Raw genomic sequence first — 26916 nt, forward strand, 5'->3', positions numbered from 1 at the left:
TATCAAAAGCATTTCTCACAATCCTCCATATTTGTTTACGTTTTACAGCGCCCTCGACGGTAGTTAAAACGCTTATGGTGTCATGCTCTGTCGATGATCCCAAAATGATACATGGCAAATAAAGAACAATGTTACAAATATGTTACGTGGATATCTTGGAGCGGGTACATGAAATTTACAAAATGTGGATATAATTTAAATACAGCACAGGTACATCCCAAATATCGTATCAGACACGTAATGGTTACTGAAAAATAACACATAACAAAGTTCCCCATTCGATCTCCCGAGAAAACATAACAGATATGTTACTGGTCACCTGGGAAAACGCAGGTGTAAAGCCAATAACAAAGAATAGTAAATAAAGTTTTCGATGAATCTATTACTATTGCGTCTGACATTATGCTTTTGTCAGTAGCTTTCTTGTAGTTTTTCTGAAATTCCAGGTAGTGGTTGAGAAACGTTCTTACCAACAAGGCCATTTATGTTGAGCATGTCAGTTCGATTGGATTATAATACTGGAGGGGCCAAAGGCACAGTTTGGTCATCCCCTTTGTCTCCCTAATCCATATGTATGGTCTTCTCAGATCAAACGAAAGCCACACTTTTCGAATGACGTCTACATGCACCCCTTTTGCAACGTTGAAAGCCATCTTCAAAGATATCAGCAAATTGAGTCCTTTAGCGAAGATCTTAGGAATTTGGAAGAATAGGGCCGAAGGAATCTGGTGTAACTCAACAATTTTCACGAAAACTCTAATTCGTGAATTCAAACTTAATGATGAAGGATCAGCATCAATATTCAGGAAAATGTGCCCAGCATTGAGTCTCACCAAGAATTCTTCAATAATTTGTCCAACCCAATCGTTTGATACCATTTTAAAATATGAGTATGAATTTCATTCGAGGAAACGGATCAGTCATGTCATCTGTATACACCTGATATGCGCAAAACCGAGCAATTTTTCACAGTTTGTGTTGTCAACATTATGCTACGTTGCCGGTGCACTAGCGATTCATTTCGATCCTTTTGTTTAGGTCAAAGAGTGATTAGGTTAACACCAGAATCATTGGTTATGGCTGTTTTCGATAAATTCTCGTGTGTGATCTGCTATATTCATATTTTATCTGTTTTTCAAGATCAGTTCTCTTATGAACTACCAAATTTTCTAATTGGAACATTTCGTTTCGATAAGCAAGAAAATATGTGCAAATTTAATCAAATCAGGCTCGACATCTATTATAGTTTCGATTTTGGATTATTTTGAAGATAAACGTGGTAATGAGGGTCATTTTTCACTCTTACAGCTGTTTGTATCAAGGATCAATCTTTCTCTAATTCACTTCTTTCTCAGTTTCAGATGACTACAAAAGTTCATTACTTATTTCTCAGTGTGAGTTTTTACTGCCTTGAGAAATAGTTAGTGGATTGTTTTGAATATTGCTATTAAGATGACCATGAAAGACTCACTCAGTCGGTATAAAGAAAAATTTAAAAAACCAGTTGTTGATATCGATATCTTCGACCAGAGTGTTATATTATGCAATCTGTTCTACGAAGTCTCCATCCCTTACAGAAATGAAGGAATCAATAAAAGTAAAATTTTTATCATTATTCATATAGAATGTTCCTTTCATTGAAATCTGAATAAAACAGATTAATCTCCTCAATTTCACACGAAAATTCGTATTAATAAAGTCAGCAGTAACAACAAGGATTATTTTCACAGTCTCGCAACGATGTTGTACTTCTGACTGCTGAGGTCATTTTATTCTTAAGATGGACCAAGCATAGTATGTTGATATTTATGGAAGATTCCTAGAAACCATTTCCCGATATATATTCAATGTTCAGTCATCTCTAGCATTGAGTATTCTATTCAACTCCGATGTCTCTAGTAGGGTTATTCCTTCAATCAATTGAATTTGCGAATCCCTTTGCTGATTAATGTTTTTCTTCTATTGAAAGTTGTAATGTACAAATTGCATTTCAATGATATCTGTACTTTTTATTTTTATTGGCGCAAACAACGAAAACACAATTTATTATCGATGCATTCCTGTATCTGTTATCTTACATAAACACATATATATTCTGCTACCATAGCCACAAGAAACAATAGTGAGAGAAGCACACCAAGCAGTCGGTTATCCTAGCATCTTCCAACATGATGATGCTATTTGTGAGTGATTTACCCATATTTATTAATTGTGATGATTCAAAATATTCCATATTTCAAATGGAAATATTAATGACAAGAAACCAATTCAATACTTATGTAGAAATCAATTTTCTTCTATTCATTGAAAATGTAATAAACAGAACTATTTTATGATTTAAGGTTTTATAATTATCCAGGGAGTTGAAACTATAAATTCTGTATCTTATTGGGGCTATCGTCGTATGGATATTATTCGATTCCTAATTAAACTTACGTTTTTTATTTTGATTGAGAATCAAATTATCACATAAATAATTGGTAAAATTAAATGTTCATAACAAATTTTAAAATAAATTAACGAAACTAATTCAGGTTCACTGAATCGAACTATCCAATCACTCTGTTGTATCAGAATTCGTTCGATATTTCTGTGGGTGTGGGGTAAAATATCCAGGCAGTCGGTGGTAGGAAGATATCAGATAATTATTTCAAATCTCGCCTCTCGGCTGTTTGCACAAGAGAAAAGAGTATTGGTAGTATTACGGTTCACGATCTAGAGGTGATTAGCGTCAGCCAACTTTCTGAATAGGTTGTAAGGTAATTATGAAAACTGCAATATCCAGCAAGGAGTCAGTTTCGATTTCTCTTTTATAACAATTACCTGGTAGAGTGTGTGTTATAACTTGGGGCTTATAGTACGAGAGCTAGGAACGTCAAAAGAACAAGAATTTGCTAGTTAGTGCGCGGCACAGCATATTATGTGAGTATGATAAATTTCAAGTCATTCAAGTGAGATATATTCCTGTTGCATCTACTTTTGGAACACAATTTATAATATTAATTTTTTTTGGTGACGGATTGGCCGTTGCTAATAAATGCTTGGCATACGCCATTTTTCATGAGGAAAGATTGAATTTCCAACCTTTCCATACAAGACAAGAGTTGAATATGAAATTGGTAGACATTAATCCGGTTTCTGAAAAAGACAGATGCCCTGAAAGTTTCAAAATAGTGGATTGGGACACTTGCACACTTGCCTAGTAAATGTTCATGGATCCTATTTCGGGAAGGCCGAAAGTTTGCTTTTATATTGTTTAGGTATTCACTAGCCAAATGTGGAATTCAATTCGGTTGTAAAAAGGAGGCAGACACCCTCAAAATTTAAAAATACTACGTTATTGTACAGGTCACTTACAAAATGAATGATAGAGATAGTGAAATAGTCAAGATACAATTCCGGCCTATTTATCAGCCCTCCTGATTTTTGAAGTGACTAGAATGCTATCAACAATTCGTCAGTCAGTATTTCATGCTGTGCTCTTTGATGTTTTTTAGAACATCTATACCTGGCCGAGAATGAGGAGTCTAGTTGATCAGGATATACTCAAAGTCCTGTATTTTTCAAATGTTCTCTCCTGAAAAAACGAAGGTATTCCAAACCATAGCAAAAAGGAAGTTGAGTGGTGATGAAAAATTCATTACAGAGATATTCGTAATTTCTCATGAGGAATGGTTATGAACTTTTGAGGTTTTTCTTTATTCTTGATCAACCTGTAGATTGTAGAATATTCAATGAAATGAAAAAAGAGATCAGAAGCTTTAGTACTAATTAATCATTACAACCTCATAGAAAGTTTCAAAAATTCAATATATGAGATATATTAAACTCTGACCAGATTGTTTAGAGTAGTTCTAGTTATTCGTGCTTCATCGCCATAGTTAGTAAAATCCGAGTTTTTCTTCACTAATTATGTATGGAACGTCTGTGAGTACTTTTCAACTGGATATTCCATTCGGGAAAATTTATGAATTACTAATAATACCTCATACATTCGCCTGAACATAACGAAGTCTCTGTCGAATCGATATTTATTTTATTTGTTTCTCATTTGTGAACGTCAGTTTCCAAAAACAATTAATCAAGAAAGTTTATTTTATCAAGTCACTAACTTGTAAAACTGACAGTTAACTTCCAAAATTCTTACAAGTTAGTAGTATTATTTACATTAGAAAATTTTGTTTTATCGTCATATATGTTGAAAATCATGGTACAATTGTTATTTCCAGTAACACAGATTTTTGATGATGAAAGAGTTGATAATGATGATGATGAACCATCTGTTGACACAGAAACTGCTGAACTCGAGGACTGCAGAACATTTGTACTCTCCTTACTACCAAATAATTTGCTAGACATTTCGATTTTTTTGTTGACCGAATCATCGACATAACTCATCGCAATTTCGGTGCTCTTCCACCCTCCTGAACGCTTTAGTGCTAAAATATCTCCACCCGAATCCGCAACCATAGTGGCCCCAGTTCTGCGAAAAGAGTGGCCGGTGTATAACTCTGGGTCTTTTAAACCTAAATATTTCGCTACTTGCTTTGGTACACCACCAATAGTGTGCTGGCCAGCATTAAGGGAAATGCACTTTCCATGTCGGTATGTCAAAAAAAATCTTAGGCTTTCTGTTCCAGGAGGCCGAAGATTTTCATATTTTCTGTATAACATGCAGGGCTTGAAGCTGCAGCCATCATCGGTTATGGTGAATCTTCTTGTTGTTGTTAAGTTTTTTGTTTGCCGCAATGTCACAATAACGTATTTTCCCATATCTTCTACATCATTCATGCTTAAGGAGAGAATTTCGTCACATCGACAACATCCAAAAATCCCAAATATTGTTACAATTTTCGCCAGCAATCACTGGTCATCAGGAGCATGTGAAAGAAATTGTTCAGCCTCTTCTTTACTAAATACCTTGGCCTTTTTTGGCATATAACGCTCATTTTTTCGTTTCAGAAACGCTATTTTGAAATCTGCAAATGACAACTAAACGTCATATTTTTCAATAAATTTTTTAAGCAAAACAAACCTGCGAGCAGGGACATTTTCTTTCATTTCCAAGCAGCTTTTCAGCATAGACCATTTTGTCCATAAAGTATTAGGGCTGAATCTAGCTGATAGTTGATTCAAGTAGACCAACAAAACATCTTCAGTTACCCCAATCACACTATTTTTGTTTTGCCACTTTTTGAAGTCGTCGTATTCTCGCTCGTACCTTGAAGCTGATTTTGCAGGTAATAAACTTGAAGCTACACTGCTGGCTGCCTCAATAATTTCTTTTGGTACATTCATTTTCGCTTTCGCCAAAACAAATGTAAAGAAAAATAAACAGACATGTTCATGGCAACGCTTCCATATCTTACGACATTTGCGACAAATTATTGAGATTTTTTTGGAATTTATCTAACCTTTTTACAAATGAGAAACAAATAAAATATAAAACAATACACGCAAGGTAACGGGTTTTACTGGCTCAAGGAGGTAACTGACTCGCCTGCTGCTCGTCAGTTATACCCTCCATTCGCCAGTAAAAACCCTCTTACCTTGTTATATACTATAATCCTCTTATGAATTATTGAGCAAATACAGAAATTATATGTCCGTTTTTAGAAAATTAGAATAGTCCTAGAGCTGGCGATGAAAATGGCTGATATTTAAATATTAGTTAGTTTTGTTGGTCTACATGAGTCAGCACCAACTCTCAACGTCAGGTAGTGGAACAACTAGCGGTGACGCTCTTTGATTTATGTAAAATTACAATATCCGTATTTTGGGTGACTGCTGACTGCCTCTGTTCTATTGATATGTGGTCTGACTAATTTATTCTCAAATAATATATGATATTTGAGCAATACATGCATTTTCATCCATTACATACATCTTGAAACGACATCGTTAAGGCAGCAACTTCTGTGGATTACTGGCCACTGCGTTTAACTAAAATAAGATCTGGCCATTTTCTCAAGTTTTCTGTTCTATAAACTAGCTGAGTGACTATTTTCAATCATTACAAAATACTTGTATAGTATGTTGTAATTTTATATACCTATATCAAAGAGCGTTGCCGCTAGATGTTCCACTACCTTGAGAGAAAGTGCTGACCAATGTACACCACCAAAACTAACTAATATTTGAATATAAGCCATTACAAAACTCTTGTCGATTTTCGTTGCCAGCTCTCGGACTAGAAGGTGTTGTCAATTTGAACAGTGGCGGCTCGTGGTTATTTGAACCAAGGTGGTTAAAATAAGTATTACTAAGTATTACTACTAAGTATTCCCGGTCAATTATATTTTTACAATTTAATAAGAGGTACTATTTTGTTCGTTATCAATGCTATATTTTATCGTCAGCAAGAATCACCATGGAGGTGAAAGTTTTTTTTCGCAAGGAAAATCTAATTGACTAACGGACAGTTTCATAATCAATTTTGAAGTTTCTTCAATTTTGGAGCCTCCTGTAGTCATACTTTCAAATGAAGTTTTTTTTCAAAATCCCATGTAGCGAGTAATTCTGAATGTGAGCACCAAGGATTTAGTCGAGAAGGACAGTGGCCGATTTCACAAAGGATATAAACCGAGATTAGACGTAACTGGCGTAACTTGCCGATTTATCCCGATTACGCATCTTGCGTTCAGTTGAAATGGAGTGTCTCTGTATTTTTGTATTTCGTTCGTTAGTTTGAATTTTGATCTGAGTTTAATTTAAGCGGAGTTGATCACCGGTCGTGAAATTTGCCCTTAATTATTCGCTTCTCGACTATAGTCCATTCAGGAATGATTGACATCTCGGGTGGCTATGGAAAATCAAATTTAAGTTGGTAATAGCACATAAGTTGAGATATTGTATTGCGGAATTCATGTTGGTATTGTGAATGAACATTGATCTATAGACCTATTAAATGTGAATCTATGCACTTACCAACGGTTATTTGAATTTTGTACAGCTGTCTATGCTCTTAATTTAATCGTATAAATTGGAAACATAATTGTTTCAATTTTGAATGCTGATTAATATGCTGCAAATCTGAATATTTCTTATTTTCATAAACTTTTCTAGGTTATATTAATATATTTCAGTTCTGTGATTAAAAGTACAGAAATTTTTAAATAATTTTTTGTGACCAGATATTAAGCTGCGCCTGGCCTTCAAGACCTACTAGGATGTCAATCATTCTTGAATGGACTATGAGTTACTAGCCTTGTCTGAACAAGGCTTTAGTCTAGATTATTATCACTCAAGAATCATTTGTGAAATATTTTTCATCAAATCTATTCATCAGCTTATACGATGTAGTTAAGCAATTTATTCAAGTGCCAATGCGAATTTCACTGAAAATTTGATTTTAATTTTTAGGTTTTAACATTGGTGGCCGCATTGGTAGGAACAGGTCTTTGTGACTGCTACGGAGAGAGTGGTGGTATTCATCACATTGATAATTGTAAAGGAACCTTTTATGCCGGTAGTGGTGGCATTTACTATTTCAAGAAAGGTCCGAAGAAATTTGTTGCTGGCAGTGGCGGTTCTTACTATGGAGATGCTGGTGGGGATGAATTCGTTGCTGGTCAATCAGGTGATTATCATTTTGCTACTGCTAAAGGAAAGCATCGAAAAGGAAAAGGAGTGGTGCAAGGAGGATCCGGAGGTATTTACTATTTACCACATGGATATGGAACGGTGACTGGAGCTAGTGGTGGTGTTTATTATGGAGATGCTGGTGGAAGAGGAATGGTTGACAGCGTTGGGGGGACCTTCATTGTTAGATCTTCCGGAAAAGAAGAGAGTGATACTGTCTAGCATGGCTGTAATAATGGTGGAGGTTATGGAAGCCTTTTTTAAATATAGTATTCTCAATGTATATAACAATTTTTGTACATGTGTAAAACTATTGTAACATAATAAATTGAAAAGTTTTATATTCTCAATCAGTTTGTATGATTGTTATGTTTTAGATATGGATCTTAACTGAGTGTTTTTGCTATGCCTTATCTTCAGATTGCACGATATTAATGAATCAGTACAAAGCTATATGAATACAATTGAGGCATTTTTTTCCACATTCGTTGTAGACTCCGAGACAGGTCGATTTTGCTTGGAGGGGGGCGTTTTTAAAGCATTATTCATTATTGAAATAGCCCCCCTAACAGGGCGGCTCTCACCTTCAAATTTTGTATAGGAAAGTTAGGTTGCATCATACCTCATATAAGTAAAAGCTCATGACCTCAGCTTTCTATCTTTCTATCTTCGAAAATGGTGTTTGATTCTAATAATAAGTGGTTGTTACATATATGAATACAATTGTGGCAATTTTTTCCACATTCGTTGTTTTTGAAGCATAATTCATTATTGAAATAGTCTGCCCCTTAACAGGGCGGCTCTCACTTTCATATTTTGTATAGGAAAGATACGTTGCATCAAATGGTGTTGAATTCTAATAATAAGTGGTTGTTCAGACTATTAAAAGAGTATATTTTCTGATTTATGCTAAGACATGAATGAATGTTTTCTTAAAGTTGTGATTATTTTGGATTTTAAAACTAGGGGTTCTTATAAATTGACTTCTTGAAGTGAAAAAGACATCTCCTAAACGGAGAAGCTATACTCCATTCACTTTTATTTTAGCGGTCGGTTGGCCATGGAAATTTGACACATTTCACTCTGTAAAGTACGAATATGTGGGGTTATGAAGCTTGTCAAAACATTTTTGGGTTTTAAATCAACGCTATGTTGCCCGTTCTACGTAAAAGTTTCTGTTATTACGTATTTATCACAATGTCGAATCTCTTCGGAAAATATGTGACGAACATAATTGAAGTTCAGACAAACTGATTGAACCAAATCTAGTTATTTGTATGGAAAATACAAGAGATCCGTTTTCAAATATATTTATTTTTGCTTTGGAAGAAAAATGAATTATTGACACATAATATGCACTAGCTTGAGGAGAGTAAATCTTCTTTGGCTAAAGTTTGAATACGTTACATCAGTTGTAGATTTCAAAAATATTAAGCCAAAGATGAAATGCATATGTTGCAGTGGTTGGGAATGGGTATCTCCCGAAGGAATTAACAGATAATTACAAGAATGTTACATTCTTCAACAAAAATCATCTTGCATCAATATAAGTCAAAGGAATTAAAGGGAGGTTCAATCAAGATGAACTTCACCTTTGAACAAAAATTTCACATGAATAAACAATTAGCAGACAACTGGCGTGTCTTTGTGGCTGTTCATCTAAATGCATTGATATAATAATAATAAAAAGGTATTTATTGGTACCTTAAGACATTAACAATGTATAGGACAAGTCGAATGAATAATAGAAAAATCATCGGGAACTTATTCTACAATAAAATTAATCGAAAATCCTGTAGTAAACTTTTCGCATTAATTCTCAAATGTCACCACTTTTTTGGGTCTGCCAATAGAAGGAAATTCTTTGTCATCCTCCTCATTCACAATCTTTTTGATTGTGGAAATATTCAGCTGAAATATAGATAAGTCGTTTAGATTCAGATGAAACATTATATAAATTCTCTTACATTGAATATGTTCTCTACCGTTTGACGTATTAAGGATTTTAGAATATCAGGATATAACTATTTGAATGAGCGAACCTGAATTCTAAATAGCACCCTGTCTCTTGTTTCAATCACTTTCGGCATTTTCGTAATAAAAATTCATATTAGTTGTGGCTAAGATATCTAAAAACATGGTGTATGCACTCGTCAATTTTTGAATGAAATGACATGGTATTTCTATGACATTAGAAAATAAGAGATTCGTTTCGTAGCGGCACCACCATGTTCTATCCTTGTTCTATGAAAGAAAATCTAATGATACTTTCTCGCTTTATTTTGTTCTTCGTTTATATCGACCACAGATTACAGTCATTTCTGTGTTCCTGATCTATCAAAGAATTAAACCGGACTATTTTCTCAGCTGTTAACGAATATTTGTGATTTACACTTGAATTTTCGTTGTAAAAACGAATCTGCCGATATTTCAACGCTGTCGAAGGATTCAAAGAAGTACTACTATTTTTCTTCAAGATAATTTTTGTTCGACAAATTGTATTCGTGAGGAAGGTAATTCAATATGATTTCAATAAGTCACAGTTGATTGGCGAAATATTCAGTATATTCAGTTGCCTGAAACGCAATTTTCACTATACTTTTGAAGAACAGACTCGAACAAATTAACGTATTTCTGTTTCTTAATACATGCTCACAATTCACATTACGTATTTTCAATACAGTTTCTTTATTGCTTAAATATTGCTGAAGTTGCCATAAAACTGTTAGCTCTATCCGTCCCGAATGTTCATCTGATTTCGCTCTGCCTCAATTTCCAACAACAAAGAGTGATAGTCCAACAACACTGAATTCTTAGCTGTAGTTAATTCTTGATTGTCCATACAGAAAACTGAACAACATGTTCATTAAATTAATGTTGTACGACCTTTCTCGAAAGTAATACATTTTCACACACCAATAATCGCTTATAAATACAGCACATTCGCAAGTCGTAGGAATGCATTCAAATTATTTTCAAATATCAATTGACAACTGTCAATTCTTAAACGGCGCTACCCACAGTGGGAAAATTTTTTTATTATTTTCGAAGCGGGAAAAACAAAATCTAATCAGTGCATACACCATGTTTTTAGACATCTTAGTTGTGGCAACGGCGTAATGACATTAACGACATTTCATGAGTGCCAACCTTACTCCGTTCTAGTTACAAAAACTTGAGAAAACTATTTCATGTCCAACTGACTGCTAAAATAAATGTGAATGCAGTATACCACTCTCCAATTTTCAATAGAGAGGATTGGCCATGTGATACATCATTTGAATACTGTCATAATTAGTAATTCAGCTTACCTTTTAGACTAATCAGATGGTTTTTACGGTATTTTATCTGCGACTACGAGAGTGAGATACTTGCACCCCTGCTCTATGTCTGTACATATTTGTTTTATATTATAAATATATAATTATATATATATTTGTTTGCTTGCTATTTATGAGTTTGAACTATATCACTGTTTTACACAATTATCGATGAAATACATCTTGATGTTCGCTTCCGTTGAATTTATTAGACGGCTAATGACCTTTGAAGTCGATGCCGATACACAAAATGAAAAAAAAAAGATCAGGGTCTTGGTCAAAACCAAAGTCATCATCTGATAGGAAAATTATGAGACTTTTGTATGTAAAACTTTTCCTTGAAGTGTTCTCCCGCCAAGTTGTTCTAACAATTCCGATACAGGTGATAGCTTGTATATTCTTGAAAAAGTTGGCATATTTCAAAAGAAGCAACGATCTTTAATGAGTAAACATTAACATACAGAATATGAAGAATGTTATATAAAGTTTATCTCGAAATTTATTAATGTTCCGTGGGTGTCGATATTTTCCTCGATATTTTCTCATTCTACAGTCTAACGGCATTCCACTTTTGAACAAGTTTCGAATGTTGTTCTGCGTCTAGTTGACGTACCTACGCTTGTTCTTGTTCAACTCATTTTTGGTAATTGCTTAAATGGCAGATGCTCTAAGGGAATAGTTCGTTATCTCCAACTTTTCTGAGTTCAATTCAATATTATGAAGATGATGCTGATGACTTTGATATTGAATTAATACCTTCAGGCATGTTTTTGTACCAAAGTCCATTTGGATTTGTCGATCTTTTTTCCATGAGTTTAAGATATAGGCGTACGGGACATGAATCTTTTTTAACTTTATTTTCCACTAATAGTTCACTGTTTGATGAGTTTTCGAACCAACTTGAAAAGTTTTGGAAAATATTGAGTTATATTCTACCCGAACAGTGAAGTTTTCCACAAGATCATATTTTTTTTTAATGAAAAATTGGCTGCCCCATTGTCACGCTAAGCCAATTAGAAGGAACATACATATGTGAAAATTTTTATTTTTGTTGTAACGATTGACCATTTGCAAAAACTGTTTCGTTGAATAAGCTTTAAAACTTGATTTTCTTTTTCTGGTAAAGTTTTCAACAGTTTTGGAGTCCTAGCCAAGCGAGCTGATTTGAGAATTAAGCCTTGGAATGGATCGTTCATTCTCTCATATTCGTCGAAAAACTTTTCTTGATTGAATGGTACAGTGGTGTTCCATGAAGTTTTCACAAAGGATTTCATATAATATTCTTTCTGGAGTCGTTTCTCGATCTAATGTATAGTTTTCTTTGACAAAAAATATTCATTTCCCAAACTATCTTGAATGTGAGAAATGTCTGAATTTCATCCTAGAAAAAATGAAGGAGAAAGTGATATCGGCTATTCCAATGTATATAGGAGCCCGAATTGTTGGAACTCTTTCTAACATTTAAGGTAGTACCAGAGGTTATTGTGGATTCAAATTGTTCTTATTTTCCAAACGATAGCGTTTGGTATAGATAGGACCCCACAAATACTATAGTATTTGATGAAATCGAGCAAATAATTCTGGAAGATAAGCATAAGATAGGGCATCGAATAACTCAAAACACGTATTATCTTATTTACGTAACAAACTAGTAATTTTGTAACTGATCATGCACACAGTGGTTCGCTTTTATACTATCGGTGTAACTTATTTTAGTGATTTGCATTCGCATATATTTGCAACAATATGGCTCTTACATTTGAGGTAACTTGAATAATATATGGATGTTCCTTGAATCTTCTCTTCAAATGAATATGAATTATGTTAGTTTTGGGAATAATATATAATTATAGATTTTTATTCATTAACCTCGATAATCACACGAAATTTTTGAATTTTGCCAGGATGCCCCCCTTTCTGTGTAACAGCCTCTTGAATTGCGCACTTAAAAATAGTCTATTCTTTTGATCTCAGAATGCGGTCATACAAAAATAACTGATTTGGTATACATAAATTTTATGATATGCGAAATCTCCTAGTGCTACCTATATTGGCATTGGTAAAAATACCAAGGAAGGAAAGCGCAACATACCACATTTCCTACACAATTGGGGACGTTAGTTGGCTGGCGAAGTCGCTCTGGAGATCAAAGGTATATAGGGTGATCTCGGAGGAGCCCGAGTCAAAACAGTATCGAAACAATGTTTGTCTTATGGCTAGCAGCCTCTATTGAGACTCTACAAGGTGATTCGTCTGATTCGACCGATACTACTTTCATTAATAACTTTGGTGTAGCTTTCTCAATGTAGGACAATCAATTTGTATGAGTACATTCAAAGATTCGTCCACTTTTTACAAAACTGCAGGGTTGTTACAATGAATATTTCCCTCCTGTCAAAAATCCCATGTAAATGCAGCGAAATGAACGCAAAATGATAGCGATAATTGCATCGTAGATAGCGAAAAAGCCCTGCGATAACGGCACAGATCATATCCATGGTGAATCCATTCCACGTTTTACAAGTAATGAGAAAACTATTGAAAATATCATGCACGTTCTGGTCGTGTTTCATTTCAAGCTATTGAAGAAACAGTATTGGAAAACGAACCAAATAACACAAAATACGTGTGGCGTCAGTTTATGAGCTTCTATACAGACAAAAAATCTATATTTTGAATGAAAAACGCTAATTAAAGTTCTGTCAACAATATTAACGTACTCGGCATTCAATAGGCGTAAGCAAAATGGCGATATGGTCAAAGAAGATACTTTTAAAATGATTTGAAAAGAATCCGCTAAATTACTGATAGAAATGTACCTACACCGAAAAAAAAATATACTATAATATCACCAATGCGAAAATTCATATATTAAGTATATGCCTCAACAAAAACTTCCAGTTGCTCACAATTCATCTTGATTTACCATATTTGGTTGATAATGACAATGTACAATTTAACTCAGCATAACAGGAATGCCATCGTTGAGTAACCTGAATAAATCTTAAATGTTTGCGATGAAAACATCGTTTCACTATTTTAGTTATTTTATATTACTGGTTTTGTAACTCTGTTTCACCACCTTAGTAAACCTATACTCACTGCTTCAGAAATTTTGTATACCGGCATTTGTAGCCTCCCAACATTTTACCTCCATAGTATTGTTGTATAACTACTTCTGGAGTTTGTTTCACTATCAAAGTTCACTCATTTTACTAACTCTGTAAACTAACCGGGTTAGCTCTTCCAACTCCTCTATCATTTCGATTATTTTATTTTACTGCCAACATACAGACTGGGCCACCGTGACAAAAAAATTGACTCGTTTATTACAGCCTTTTTGATGAGTCATATATAAACATACCTAGGTATTTAGGTTAAATGTTACCAATCAAAACGACACAGTAATAAGTTGACCAATTTTTTATGCAACGGTGGTCTGGTCTGATATGATGTGATGGCTACTAAATAAATCGATATATGACATGTAAAATTGACAAAGTTATTGAAACATTTTTCGCATTATATTTATTCTGTTCTTCTCATGAATTAATAAAATGTTGATGAAAAAAGTAGTATGAAAAAAAATATAAAAAGCTATAACAAAAATCTCATTTGTCAACAATTTTGGGTTGATGCACAATGAAAGAAGGGTTGATAAAAAGACACTGGGTTTTTGCAATTCTATGCCCCATTTTTTTCAGATATCTGATATCCTGCATATTCATAATAATATGATAAACATCAAAATACACAAATAAGAAATTAATTGCACATATTTTCGAATATGAGGAACATATTTTAAAACAAGCTGTGAACATATATTTTACAAGAAAAAAAATTGCAATCAAAATAACAACAATATTAAGTCCATATTTTCCTTCAAGGTATCGTCCTGTTCGTGCAAATTCGAAATCGTTGTCAGTGATAACTTCATCTGAAATGAGAATGAAGAGACTCTAAAAAGTGTCGGTGACGAGCGCAGACAATCTTTCTGTTTTATGGAATGATGTGCGCCTATGGCTATTGCGGGCTCTTGGACTATAATGTCAGCACGTAATACCTTAATAATTACCATCATATCATGGTAAAAAAAAAATGGAATGTTTCATTATGTTTGACTATTTTAAGGATGAGGTCAGAATAAGTATATTTAGATTGTTATGATTTGGCACTTCAAAAGGACTATAATTATCTTAGTTAACAACAATTATTACGGTGAAGCTTTGAAGTTAGTAGTGTACGGTGTGCGATAATAATAATATAATGTCATTTTAGTATTGCCGAATCCAAACGTCATATTTTGAAAACCCTATGGTTGTTTTAGAAAATTGCAAAATACGCAAAAACGCAATGTACGTGCTGGCAAATTATTATGTACTATGAGTATTTCGAATGAAACTCGCCTGTTAATTTTTGAATGCAGTCCTCAACCAAAACATTTCGATAAATATGAAAAGCATGAACGCCATTTGAAATTCACCACAAATTCAGCAGCTGCAAACATCTGTTGGAATAATAATCAAGAATGATCACGCCTAAACAGGGAGGCAATGAATACAATAATAAGGTTTAATTCAGATGCATACCTTCCGCTGATATGAATATCAATAAGTGTTACGATCCGAATTGAACTAGCCAATTTGCCATCGTCAGGGCCCCAAATGGAGTACGTTCCATCGAAGAAAAGCAGATGCTGATCATGGCTTCGCTCAGTAGTGCTCTGTTTACTGAATAGTACTCAATAGCGCTTGCCAGTATTGAATAAGAGTCCATCAATTCCAAATGTTCTCCATCGGAGAAGAAGCTATGTTGCTCTGACGAGGTCAAATGAGACCGAAACCATGGTCAGCATCTGTTTTTCTCCGATGGAGCGTACTCCATTTGGGGCCCTGACGATGGCAAGTTGGCTAGTTAAATTCAGATCGTAACACTTGTTGAAATTCATATCAACGGGTGGTATGCATCTGAATTAATCCTTATTATCTGTTGGAATATTCATAGAAAGGTGCACGTTTGTGAACAAATTGAAAAACACTTCAAAACAACCGAGGTACAAATAATAAAACATATACACTCAACTTCCAACTATGTACGCGGGACTAGAAAGTACCGAAAAAATACGTATCTATAGAATGTCGTTGTATAGCTATGGCCGATGGCTTATGGAAGTCAGGTCAGTCGGGTCGCGTCACCCTATTTCACTGAGTACAACTTCTACTAATAATATGTTCAAGACAGCCAGAGATGTGAAAAATTACAAAAGAAAACAACTATAAACATATCCACAGAAGAAAAAGGAAATTGCAGTTTTACGATGAATTCCAACTTATGGTTCGTGGTTGTGACGAAAACACCCCGGATGGTTTGTAGAAGAACTTATTTAATATTTATGCTTTTGAATTAGCCTGGCGTGGTAGAAAAGTCCACAATTCCCTAATTTTATACTTTGGAATTTGGGTTGGAATAAAAATAAAACGACTCTTTGTCACTGTAAATCCCGCTTGGAGGATGAACAAAAAATGATATTATATAAAGATATTCCTGCTGGAAGAATTACAATAGCTAAATGGACTGTACTACAAGCCAAACCATCTGGTTTGAATATAGAAAATATCAAGCTTACCAACCATTCGTTACGATCCATGACCGTCTCCAATCTCGCAAAAAAGGGGGTGGGCGAGCAGCAATTTATCTTCCATATCACAGCATTCTCAAACATCCTCTTCTGTCGTTAAGAGGAGTTTATACCACGGGACTTTCAGGCCATCCGTATAAGGCGTAAAGGGGGAAAGACAAGCAGAATGTAGGGTGTGTCCGGAACATTTGAACGATTAGTAGAAGTTACGAATATTACAATAGTTTGCACTTTCTTTGAAAATAAGGCAGCATTCAACGAACTTTTTTTTTCAATTTCACCAGGATACAAATTGTAGCCAATGGCGAAAGTTTTCGAAAATTTTTTCCATGTAGACATTTATAGAAGAGATAACTGCACCTCGGAAAGTTAATAATATGAATGAATATTTGTTCTTAAATGAAAAAAATTTTTTTCCGTTTGACGAATAAAAAATGTCTGACTTTCAGAGGTGACGAACTGATATAATTGAATTATAATAAAAACCTCATATAAATTAGTGGTTTCTGACGTAAGATATTCATTTTATCTTTTTGAACTGAGCACTAGAACGGTGTAGAACTCTCTTAATGCACCGATAGCTGCATAGTCTAGCCAGAATACGTATAATAATTGTGTATTTTACTGCAGTTCCTGCAACTTTTGATACAGTTGAACCTTCAATAATAGTTTCATTATATTTTTACGTATACTTTCATAATATACAAATGAAAAGCATTAAAAGATGGTATTTCTGCATCACTTTTTTGTGAGTAACGGAATAATTATTGATAACAAGCTAACGTCCAGTTTCATAATAATATTTAAATGCCCTTTATGCTTAAATCTTCCTTAACGCCCGGTTTCGTGATCAAAGCTTCCTTTAACCCTACAAAAATTACAGTGAAGGAAGCTTCAAGCTTAAAGTGACGTTAAATTCGATTATGAAACTGGACGTGTGTCATTTTTAGTAGGGTTGAAAGAAGCTTGGAAATTAAGGGGTCTTCAGTTTGATTATAAATTTGGCCGTAAGAATCAATAATTAATAACATCAGTTTGACAAGTATTGGGAATTCAAATGTAGATTGCTGCGATATGGTGTTGACAGTTCGAAGTAAAAAGTTGATGCAGTCATTGTCATTTTTGAAGGGGATTTTGTGATTTTCTTCAAATAAATCCTTTTTCTCAAATTAGAGTTGTTTTTTCTCAATTCTGAAGATAGGTTGTTGAAACTGGATTCAAGTGTGTTAATTATTATCAATTTTAGGTCAATAAATGTCATGAAGTATTAGTATTTATGAAAAAATTCCGACTATGCTCTGAATCAGCTGATAAAAGAGAGCAATATTTTTTTAATCTGAACTTCTTGGCTCTTTACACGATCATAATTGAGGAAAATCGATTATATGGAGAGCCACAACTATGATATCTTGCCTTCTCCATTATACACAAGGCTAAAAATTGCAACATTGATGCTAAGAAAACTTGTCCAAATTGAACAGGAAATCAGAAATTTTTTTCTTAATGAATTTTGTGTGAATGTTTCGAAATCCATATGTATATCATTTTACTAGATGGAAAAAGAAAAGATCAAGATATTTTCAACAGATAAACATATATTTTTCATGAAAACTCTTATTGAAAGACCAAAATATTCTCCGTTCCTCGATGTAAACAAAAGTGCATTAACTTTTTATTTAAAAAAATTGACACCAGGGGGCGTATCGCTTGTTTGGAATTCCTAATATGCGGGAAATATATTCTCTCGAATTCAACTCGTGCATCAAAATGATCGGATAATTTCGCACTTCAGCGAGTTGTCTTTGAAAAACTACCTTCGGCGTCGGGCTCTTTCTCCAAAAATGAAAATGGACTCTTGCTGTTTCCTGACAACTCGCTGTAATGCAAAATTATGGGTAATTTTGATGCACTTCGCCTTAAGCTTCAGATTCTTCCATTTTCAGTTTTTCTACAAGACTTTTTAATTTTTTCACATCTCCGTTTTAAGAAAGGATGACATTTTTAATAATGCTTTCATTCAAGTTCTCGAAAAAGTATGTGAATCGTTTACTTAGATAGAGGTCGACAAAAAACAAATTTTCCTTGAAACGCTTATCGTTTAGATCCATGGTAACCATCATAATAAACAACAGAATAAGAATGTTGAATGAATAATTCCTCACAAGTGTAACTACTACATGCCACAATTATTTACTTATGCGAAATATGCAGATGATTTTTATTTATGGATTTTGCAACGGAAATAGAAATGAATAGGTACTAAATTGAAAACCAAATACCGAGCCAAATACTACCGACGTCAAGCAAATGAAAAAGTTTTTGGAAAAGTCTACCGGAAATTCAATAAGAAATCTATACAGGGAACCCCAAATTGCTTGATTTTGGCTGTTTGTATCCTCAGTACAAGACATAAAAAAAAGTTGAACAAAGTGTCGCCTTTCCAGCGAAAAGGTGCATCTAGAAAGTTCTCATCGTTTTAAGATATTTTCGAAAATAAAGAAGTTATGGCACAACTTCGAAATTGTCAAAATACCGACATTTGGTCTTTTCACGAAAATCGAACCCAAGACGTTTTTACGTGTCCATACCTTTTCCAGTTCAAATTGGCGCTAATCAAAATGAAAATGACAACATCAATTTCAAACTGGAATTAATCGAAAGCACATTGGCATTAATCAATTTCAAACTGGCATTTATCAATTTCGAATTGACAATAAACAAAATAAAATTTGTGAAATTCGAACATCAAAGTTGGAATGGAACTGAATCAGTTGATCACACACATCAACACACCTTTCCAGCTACTTTTCTCTGTATTTTTCCTTAAAAAGTTTTTTTTGCTTGCAACATTAATAAACTTTGATTCTCTGTTTTGTATAAGATGAAATGAAATAGTAGAATCCAGAGGTTAGAGAATATCGTTAATGTTAATATTGACAAGGTAATAGTTGTTAATTGTTGCAAAATTCATTGCTCATATCCAAAGATTCATTGCTTCTGCATTGGATATGCAAGATATAATTTTTGGAGAAAATTTGTTGTCCTCGGATGGTTTTGATTAATTATCAAGTTTTTCACTATATCGTTCAATAAAATTTTTTCATCAAAAACATTTTATTCCAATCAGGAATTCAAATTCAGAATTGCCAAGTTGATTTTGTTCATTTTCAATTTGCAATTGACTAATGCCAGATTGAAATTGATTATTGCCAATTTACTATTGATTAATGCCAATTTGAAATTGATGTTGCCAATTTGATTTTGACTTATGTCATTTCGATTCTGATTAGCGCCAATTTGAACTTGAAAAGGTATAGTCTAGGAGTACCAGAAATAGCAAAAATAAAGCAATTTCGGATACCTTGTACTTCCATAGCCAGGAAACCATAATGAAAAATTTGCAGTTTTCAAGAAATGCGTTAGTGAGTCACTAATATTAGATATCAATTCTCACTTTATCTTGGTATATGTACATTATTTATATGCAGTCATAATCATTCGTGTTCATTCTGCAATAACATTTTATCGAATGAAATACTCATTCGTCCCAGACAAACCGTTTCGTAAAAACGGACAGTGCTAATCGATTTTCCCGTTAAATTAAAAATAAACGTATCTACAGTTGGATAAAACATATAAATAGATCATATTTCAGAACTCATCGTCCAAAATTGTTATACTGGGACTAGAATCCCGAGCGAAGTAATTACGAGAACTTATGTAAATATTTGGTTTATTTTATCGTTCCTTTCAACTTTCAATTGTAAATCAGTAAGTACATATAGTTACTCTGTCATGATAAAGAAAATGACATCGCATAGTACTCACTGGACGTTCAATCAATCGGTTGTATACAAAAATACCACGATGACTTACTGAAGAACATTCAATTCTAGTGTAGTTTAAGTTACTTTAAAATGGATAGAAAAGAAAAAATTCTAACCGAAGGTGAGTGACATAACCATATCTAATTCTTTTGAGAGTGGTCAGCATACACATGCATGATAATTTTTACTTTCACTTCTTCTTCCCGTGGATCTCTTATCAGTGGAACAAGGTTAACCTATATATAAAATGTAAACAAACTATTAAGAAATGAGTTCATTCTCCTCACATGACAATACATTCGAATTATATCTTGCGAATTAGTTTACGAGAAATTTCCAAGATTTTTGCCGGTTTCAACTTTCAATGTAATTATTATGCGTTGCCGTCTTCACCTAGTTAAATTTTGTATATTCATACGGAAGGTGTTGTTATTCAGAGTATAACCTAATTCAATGGCAATATTGCCCGTAAATTTCGTAACATTTATATATACAGGGTGTACCAGAATCGATATGCTTGAAAGACCTCATAGTAGAGCAGGCTAAGAGTGTTCTGAATAAAATACAAAAAAATATTTCCTGCCACAATACGTCTCAGCCCGGGTGTCCACTGGAAGCGTATTCGAGCGGCTACACGCTCTCGCGAAACGAGAATTTGTAGCCGCTACAAAACAGGCGGCGCGGCGCTACAGAGGTTGTCCACTGGAGGCGGCTTCGTGCGTTCAATTCAGTGTTGGAGCCGAAGGATCGTTCTCAATCCAGTATTGCTTGTTGTTTGCGATGGCTGCAATTTTTATAGCCAAAATCAAATAGAGAATTCAACCATTTCTACTGTCAACCGAAGAACGGACCTTATATATTTCCCAACTACTACTGAATGAATAGAATTTTATTTTACTGACAATGCGATGAAAACAACTTCCAATACGTATTCAATTGTTTGACTCATCTACAAAAACTATCCAAGGTTTCCTCCTCAGCTAATTTTTTGGTGGCCAAAAATGCGTGTTTTCGTTTTTTTTTTCTATTTTATCCCCCCTGGAAAACTGAATATAAACAAAGATCAATTTTTTTTATTATAGATCACTAAATTCTCGATTGAGGCGGCGTTTCTCCATATTAGAGTATATCAATGTTGAGCAAAATTTCAGAGATATTATCGTTGACTGTCCATGACCACGAAATGGTCTATGACGTTTTAAATCTGAAATATTAACGAAAAACTTGTATTTGTGTAAAGAACGTGTGTTTTCAATCGATGTGAAATTTAATGCTTTACAACTTTTTTATACGTTTTTATACTTCTCTCATATATAAGCTGCTTTCAAAGATTTTTCCGAGAAATCAATATGAAATATAACATTTAAAAATGTTTCAGGAAATTGTCACAACTTTGGGATTAATTAGTGAGAAAAAGTACACACTTGATCTCATTCGACGTAGAATTCCGTACTCTATAGCTTTTCTCCCAAGTAATTAGTCGATATCCGTATTTCTTGAGGACATATGATTGAAAAACTACAAAAAACCCCATTTCTTTGCCGCCAAAAGTTATGTTCAATTCATTTGAAGGAAAAAACCCAAGATGATTCAATTCGGTCACTGATGAAGCCAATTAAGCAATAGAAATCTTTTATAGGCACAAAATCCTTACTGAATCTCAATTCAACCGGACTGAAATGAATGAGCCAACGGGCGTACACGCGCTACACTCGCTACAGATCCCATTTCAGGCGGAACGCGCGTACGAGCTCGTAGCCGCTTGAATACGCCCGCTCGAAATCGCCTGCAGTGGACAACGCTGTATTGAAATACGTTACTTGGGATCTGTAGCGGTTTGCTGCACGTTCACGCTCGTTTCGCGTGAGCGCGTAGCCGCTCGAGTACGCTTCCAGTGGACACGCGGGCTCATATTTAAAGGTCACGAACTTATTAAATCCAATGGTTCTCCCTTATGGCCTAACCCAATAGATCCGCGACAAATCATAAAAACTGTTGTTGTTATTCTTGGGTAAAAAAGCTCAACAGAGCTGTTACGAGCACTAAAACAAATTTTTCGATCACTAAACACAAAGCAACAACAAAAACTGCTCCCGAGACTCGAGCAGTCTGTGACAATTACGTACAATTTACAATTTACTGGACAACCTGGCCATAAGAATTGTACAGGGTGGGCAAAATTGGTGATACCTGAACTACAACTTTTTAACCCAACGAGATAGAGAAAAATGAATGTACCATTCATGTCGTCTTTTTTCGAGAAACTAATGATGCCATAAACTGCATTCCTCTATCTTCTTTTGTTTTTGAGTTATAGGCCAAAATTGAAAATTTGGACGATTTAAACTTTGGTCATTATCTCCGTTTCTGTTTGTGCTAGGATGTTGAGATGAAGACATTATACAGACACTTTTTTGACAGCAATCCAGTAGCGTACTATGATTTTTTCCTACAGGTTTATTTGCTGAGCTATAACATAAAGTTGTGTTTTTTCTTATGAAAACAGTAGTTTAAAATGACTAAGAAAGAATCGCCATTTTTTTTACCGTTTCAGAAATATATCATACATCGCCCTCAGCCTTTCTAAGTCATTTTAAACTACTGTATTCATAAGAAAAAATACATGTTTATGTTATAGCTCAGCAAATATACCTGTTGGAAAAAATCACAGTACGCCACTGAATTGCTTTCAAAAAAGTGTCTATATAATGTCTTCATATCAACATCCTAGCTACCTAGACCAGAGTTGAAATTTTAATTTTGACCTGTAACTTGAAAACAAAAGAAGATAGAGTAATGCAATTGATGGCATCATTGGCTTCTCGAAAAAAGACGACCATAATGTGCCATGCATTTTCCTCTACCTCGTTGGGTTGAAAAAGTTGGAATTTAGGTATCAACAGTTTTGCCCACCCTGTACACTGAAATGGTACAACATAAATGTTAACTTTTTCTCACAGAAGAAGAATTATCTCATGAAAATCGATTTTGGACTATATATCAGCAAGTGGAAGAAGGTTTCAGATATTCAATTAAAAAACGACAGTTTTTTTGCATTTGTACAATGTCAAAAGCAGACTGGTCCAGGTGTTGAACATGCCGAAATTGATAGTATGCGAGAAACAATTATTTTTCGAATGTTTTGGATACTAGTGATCCGATCTAAGGAGACATTGATAGGTGGCTGTAAAATAACATTCCTAATGTTTTCGCAAAAGTTGAGCCCATCTGGCAAATGGTGGCTGAAGATTTTCTCATATTTCTTATGATGATGCAGATTTCTACGAAATTCTGCACAAATGTTCGTATTGGTACTCAGCACATGTGCATAACTCTGCAATCAAAATGCTCGTAGTTTTCAACCTATGTTTATTGTCTATCTCATTCCTTTTTTCACAGAAGTTTTTATGGACGAAATTTACTCTGACCACGAAGTCTTCAGAGCAATGTGACTAGAATGCATAGTCATCTAGTCACGTTGTTTCTTATTCGATTGATGCTTTTTTGAAATGTTATACTCTCAGGCTTTCTCACCTGAAATTTCAGGACGAACAGGCTTTCAAGAAGGTTTCAAATGAACCGAAACATCGGCAATCATTGAATTGGTTTTTATCAATTCGACTTGAAAACTATCATCAAACTATCAACGTCTCATTTTGAAATAATTTGAAGGTTTTCAAATCCAGTTTCAACAATACTTCTATTCAACTGAGATCATTCGCATTTGCCACAAAGTCCTCTGCCAGCTTTCAATCAATTGGGAAATGATTATAGGAGTTTATTCTCTACTTGTTCGAAAAGGCGACTGATATGATGAGATTTTGAATGATGTTCGCAATAGTTCTTTCCATTTTTTTAGTAAAGATTTCAGTTAGTGGGGAGCATTTAATAATTAATTATTTTGATACTAGCTCAAACCCAAGACTTCGCTAGCGTCATATTTCATAGTAAAACGATAGTTAAGATATCACTGAAATAATGCAAGAAAGAAAATTATTCAGTTAATAATAAAAATAATCAGCTTCAATAAACTAATAAACATGTAACTAAAACCCCCAACGAAAACAAAAAACAAACTCTAATTACCCAAAGATTCTCGCAATTTTCCTGGAAAGAAAACTCTTATCTACGGCCTACTACGTTATCACTTATTACAGTCCTAGTCCGAATCGAAATGATCGTCTACTTTCTGTTACCTCGCCTCGAAGTAGCCGTCTCCTTTTTCGCCTGAATTCGTTGATATCTCGCGAAATATGGGTCCCATTTATTTTCATATTAATTGATTCCATGCCAGTCTAAACACTTTTCAAATGAAACATTATGTTGAATTTATTTAAAAATATTGAAATTGGTCATCTTGGGTTATCCTCGAAACAAAATTGTTCTTGATTATTCTCCTCTACCTCTATAATATAATCGATATTTTTCGTCATTCAGCTTTATATAGGGTGAGTCGTTTACTCGTACAAATACATTTAGCAAAAAAATTAACGCACATTATGGAAATCTCAAATTTATTCTACAACTGAAGGTGTTCTCAATGATAATTAGAAATAATTATCATCTGATAAGAATATCAGAATTATGCATGCATATGTTATCCACTTACAACGGTTTTCTTCAATACAGATGTTTTTCCCAGCAGGAATAAAAAAGGTGATATTATCAGATTTTGAATGTATTGGCTCCATTCTAAAATCAGTTGTTCTCGATCAATTCTAGTGATCAATAGTTTTTCTTTCGTTGGATTTTCTACACTCTATCGCTATGCAACGCGAAACACGCAATTTGACCCAAGAGGAATGTGCCCAAGCGGTAGACCGGGACAGGGTAGACCACGGGTAACAACTGCCATTCAAGAACGTTACTTGAGAGTTTATTCGTTGAGACAACGGTTTGCAACAGCTCGCCTCCTTCAAATTCAGCTTGAGCAAACTCATGAGGTGCACATTAGTACTCAGACAATAAGAAATCGCCTCAGAGAATATGATTTAAGGCCTCGTGTCGCGGAAAGAGGCCCAGCTCTTAACCCAGACCATCGAAGGGCGCGTTTGGATTTTGCGAGATAGCATATCCATTGGGAAGAGGCCGATTGGGAAAGAGTCCTCTTCACAGATAAGTCTAGATTCTGCCTCTACCATTGTGATCGACGTTCCCTTGTATACAGACGTCCACATGAAAGATATGCTCAGTGCAATTTCCTGAATACTACTGGTTTCGGGGGAGGATCGATTATGGTATGGGGTGGAATATCTTTGACTGCTCGCACAGACCTAGTGGTCGTTGTTAATGGAGCTATGAATGCTGATAAGTATATAAGGAACAATCTTGAAGAGCATGTAGTGCCATTTGCCTCATACATTGGTGAAAATTTCATTTTTATGGACGATAATGCCAGACCCCATCGTGCGAGCATCGTTCAGGAGTACCTTGAAGAGGTTGAAGTCTCTCGAAGGGAATGGCCAGCAAGAAGTCCAGATCTCAATCCGATTGAGCAGATTTGGGACAACCTCAATAAAAGGCTGAGAAGTTCAGAAAATCATCCAGCTACTCTTAATGACTTAGGAATCCAACTCGGAGAAATCTGGGAAGGATTAGATCAAAACATTTTAAGATCACTCATTTTGAGTATGAACCGTCGTTGCCGAGCTGTAATTAACGGGGTGGAAATACCAAGTATTAAATCACTTATCAGCATTTTAGTATTTTGAAAATTGTTCATTTCTCTTCTTTCACATAAGATTCGGTGAAATCCTGAATTTTTCTTCCATTTAATGTGTCTTGTTTCGTTCAAAACCTTCCCGAGAGAACATAAAATATAAGTTATAAAGTCAATGTAGAGTTAACTTTCATTAAAATTGAGATTTTCAGAATGTGCGTTAATTTTTTTGCGCAGTGTATTTTAATAGTAGATTCGCGAGATCAAAAGATACACTCTCCTTCTATACAATTTTTTCCTATTCGGCCCTGATAAAAGGTATAGCCATTTTATGTTTTCATAATGAGCTGTGTCACCCCTGGAGAAACAAAATTACAACAGATTAACTAGCAAATCTGTGGCCTGTGATCTGTGACACTACACATCCGTGGATCTTTTAGAAAGAGTTGCATTCCGTCAAATTAACCAATTTTTCGAATTTCACAGATACTTTTTAATTTTTGAACATCAAATTACTCAAAAACGGCGCATTATGAAATAGGAGGAATATATTAGATATGTTACGGGCAATGTAAATAATTGGGCATTGTTTATAATGCCCGGGCAATTTAAAAAGTGCCCAAAAGGATATGACAAAATGATAAATTATGTTGCAAATATTACATTGGCCGGTTATTATGTATAATGCTAAAAATCAGGTGGGCAATTTGAAAATTATATATTATTCATATTTACTATAAAAAATAACAAATTTTTGCATACCTGACTGACAAAGTAACAAACAAAACATAACAAATAAAATTTCACATGCTGACAAACAAACCGGTGGGATGAAATAAGTACAAACAAAACGTGAGTCCAAATAAAACTAAAGTATTAGATATGTACGTA

General features: G+C 34.4%; 2 protein-coding genes across 5 annotated transcripts in view; both read left to right on the top strand.

Annotated features, from left to right (window-relative positions):
* Positions 1-2077: 2077 nt before the first annotated feature.
* On the top strand, positions 2078-7931 carry LOC123318337 (keratin, type I cytoskeletal 9-like). Its single transcript, XM_044904947.1, has 2 exons — positions 2078-2183; positions 7363-7931. Exons 1-2 carry the CDS (start codon positions 2169-2171, stop codon positions 7801-7803), a joined length of 456 nt encoding a protein of 151 aa, XP_044760882.1. The 5' UTR covers positions 2078-2168; the 3' UTR covers positions 7804-7931.
* A 4631-nt stretch (positions 7932-12562) lies between these two features.
* LOC123319985 (sialin) overlaps positions 12563-26916 on the top strand; it is a 58907-nt gene continuing 44553 nt past the window's right edge. The window contains exon 1 of one of the 4 annotated variants that reach the window (XM_044907107.1): positions 12563-12665. Coding sequence is in view for 2 of the 4 variants with exons in the window: in XM_044907099.1 (XP_044763034.1) it covers positions 20457-20487 (31 nt within the window). In the remaining 2 variants the exon portion in view is untranslated. Of the gene's footprint in view, positions 12666-20067; positions 20488-26916 lie in introns of those variants that run through there. The other 3 variants (XM_044907099.1, XM_044907117.1, XM_044907094.1) reach the window with 3 other exon arrangements.

The sequence above is a fragment of the Coccinella septempunctata genome, chromosome 1, assembly GCF_907165205.1.
Source record: "Coccinella septempunctata chromosome 1, icCocSept1.1, whole genome shotgun sequence".
NCBI lineage: Eukaryota > Metazoa > Arthropoda > Insecta > Coleoptera > Coccinellidae > Coccinella > Coccinella septempunctata.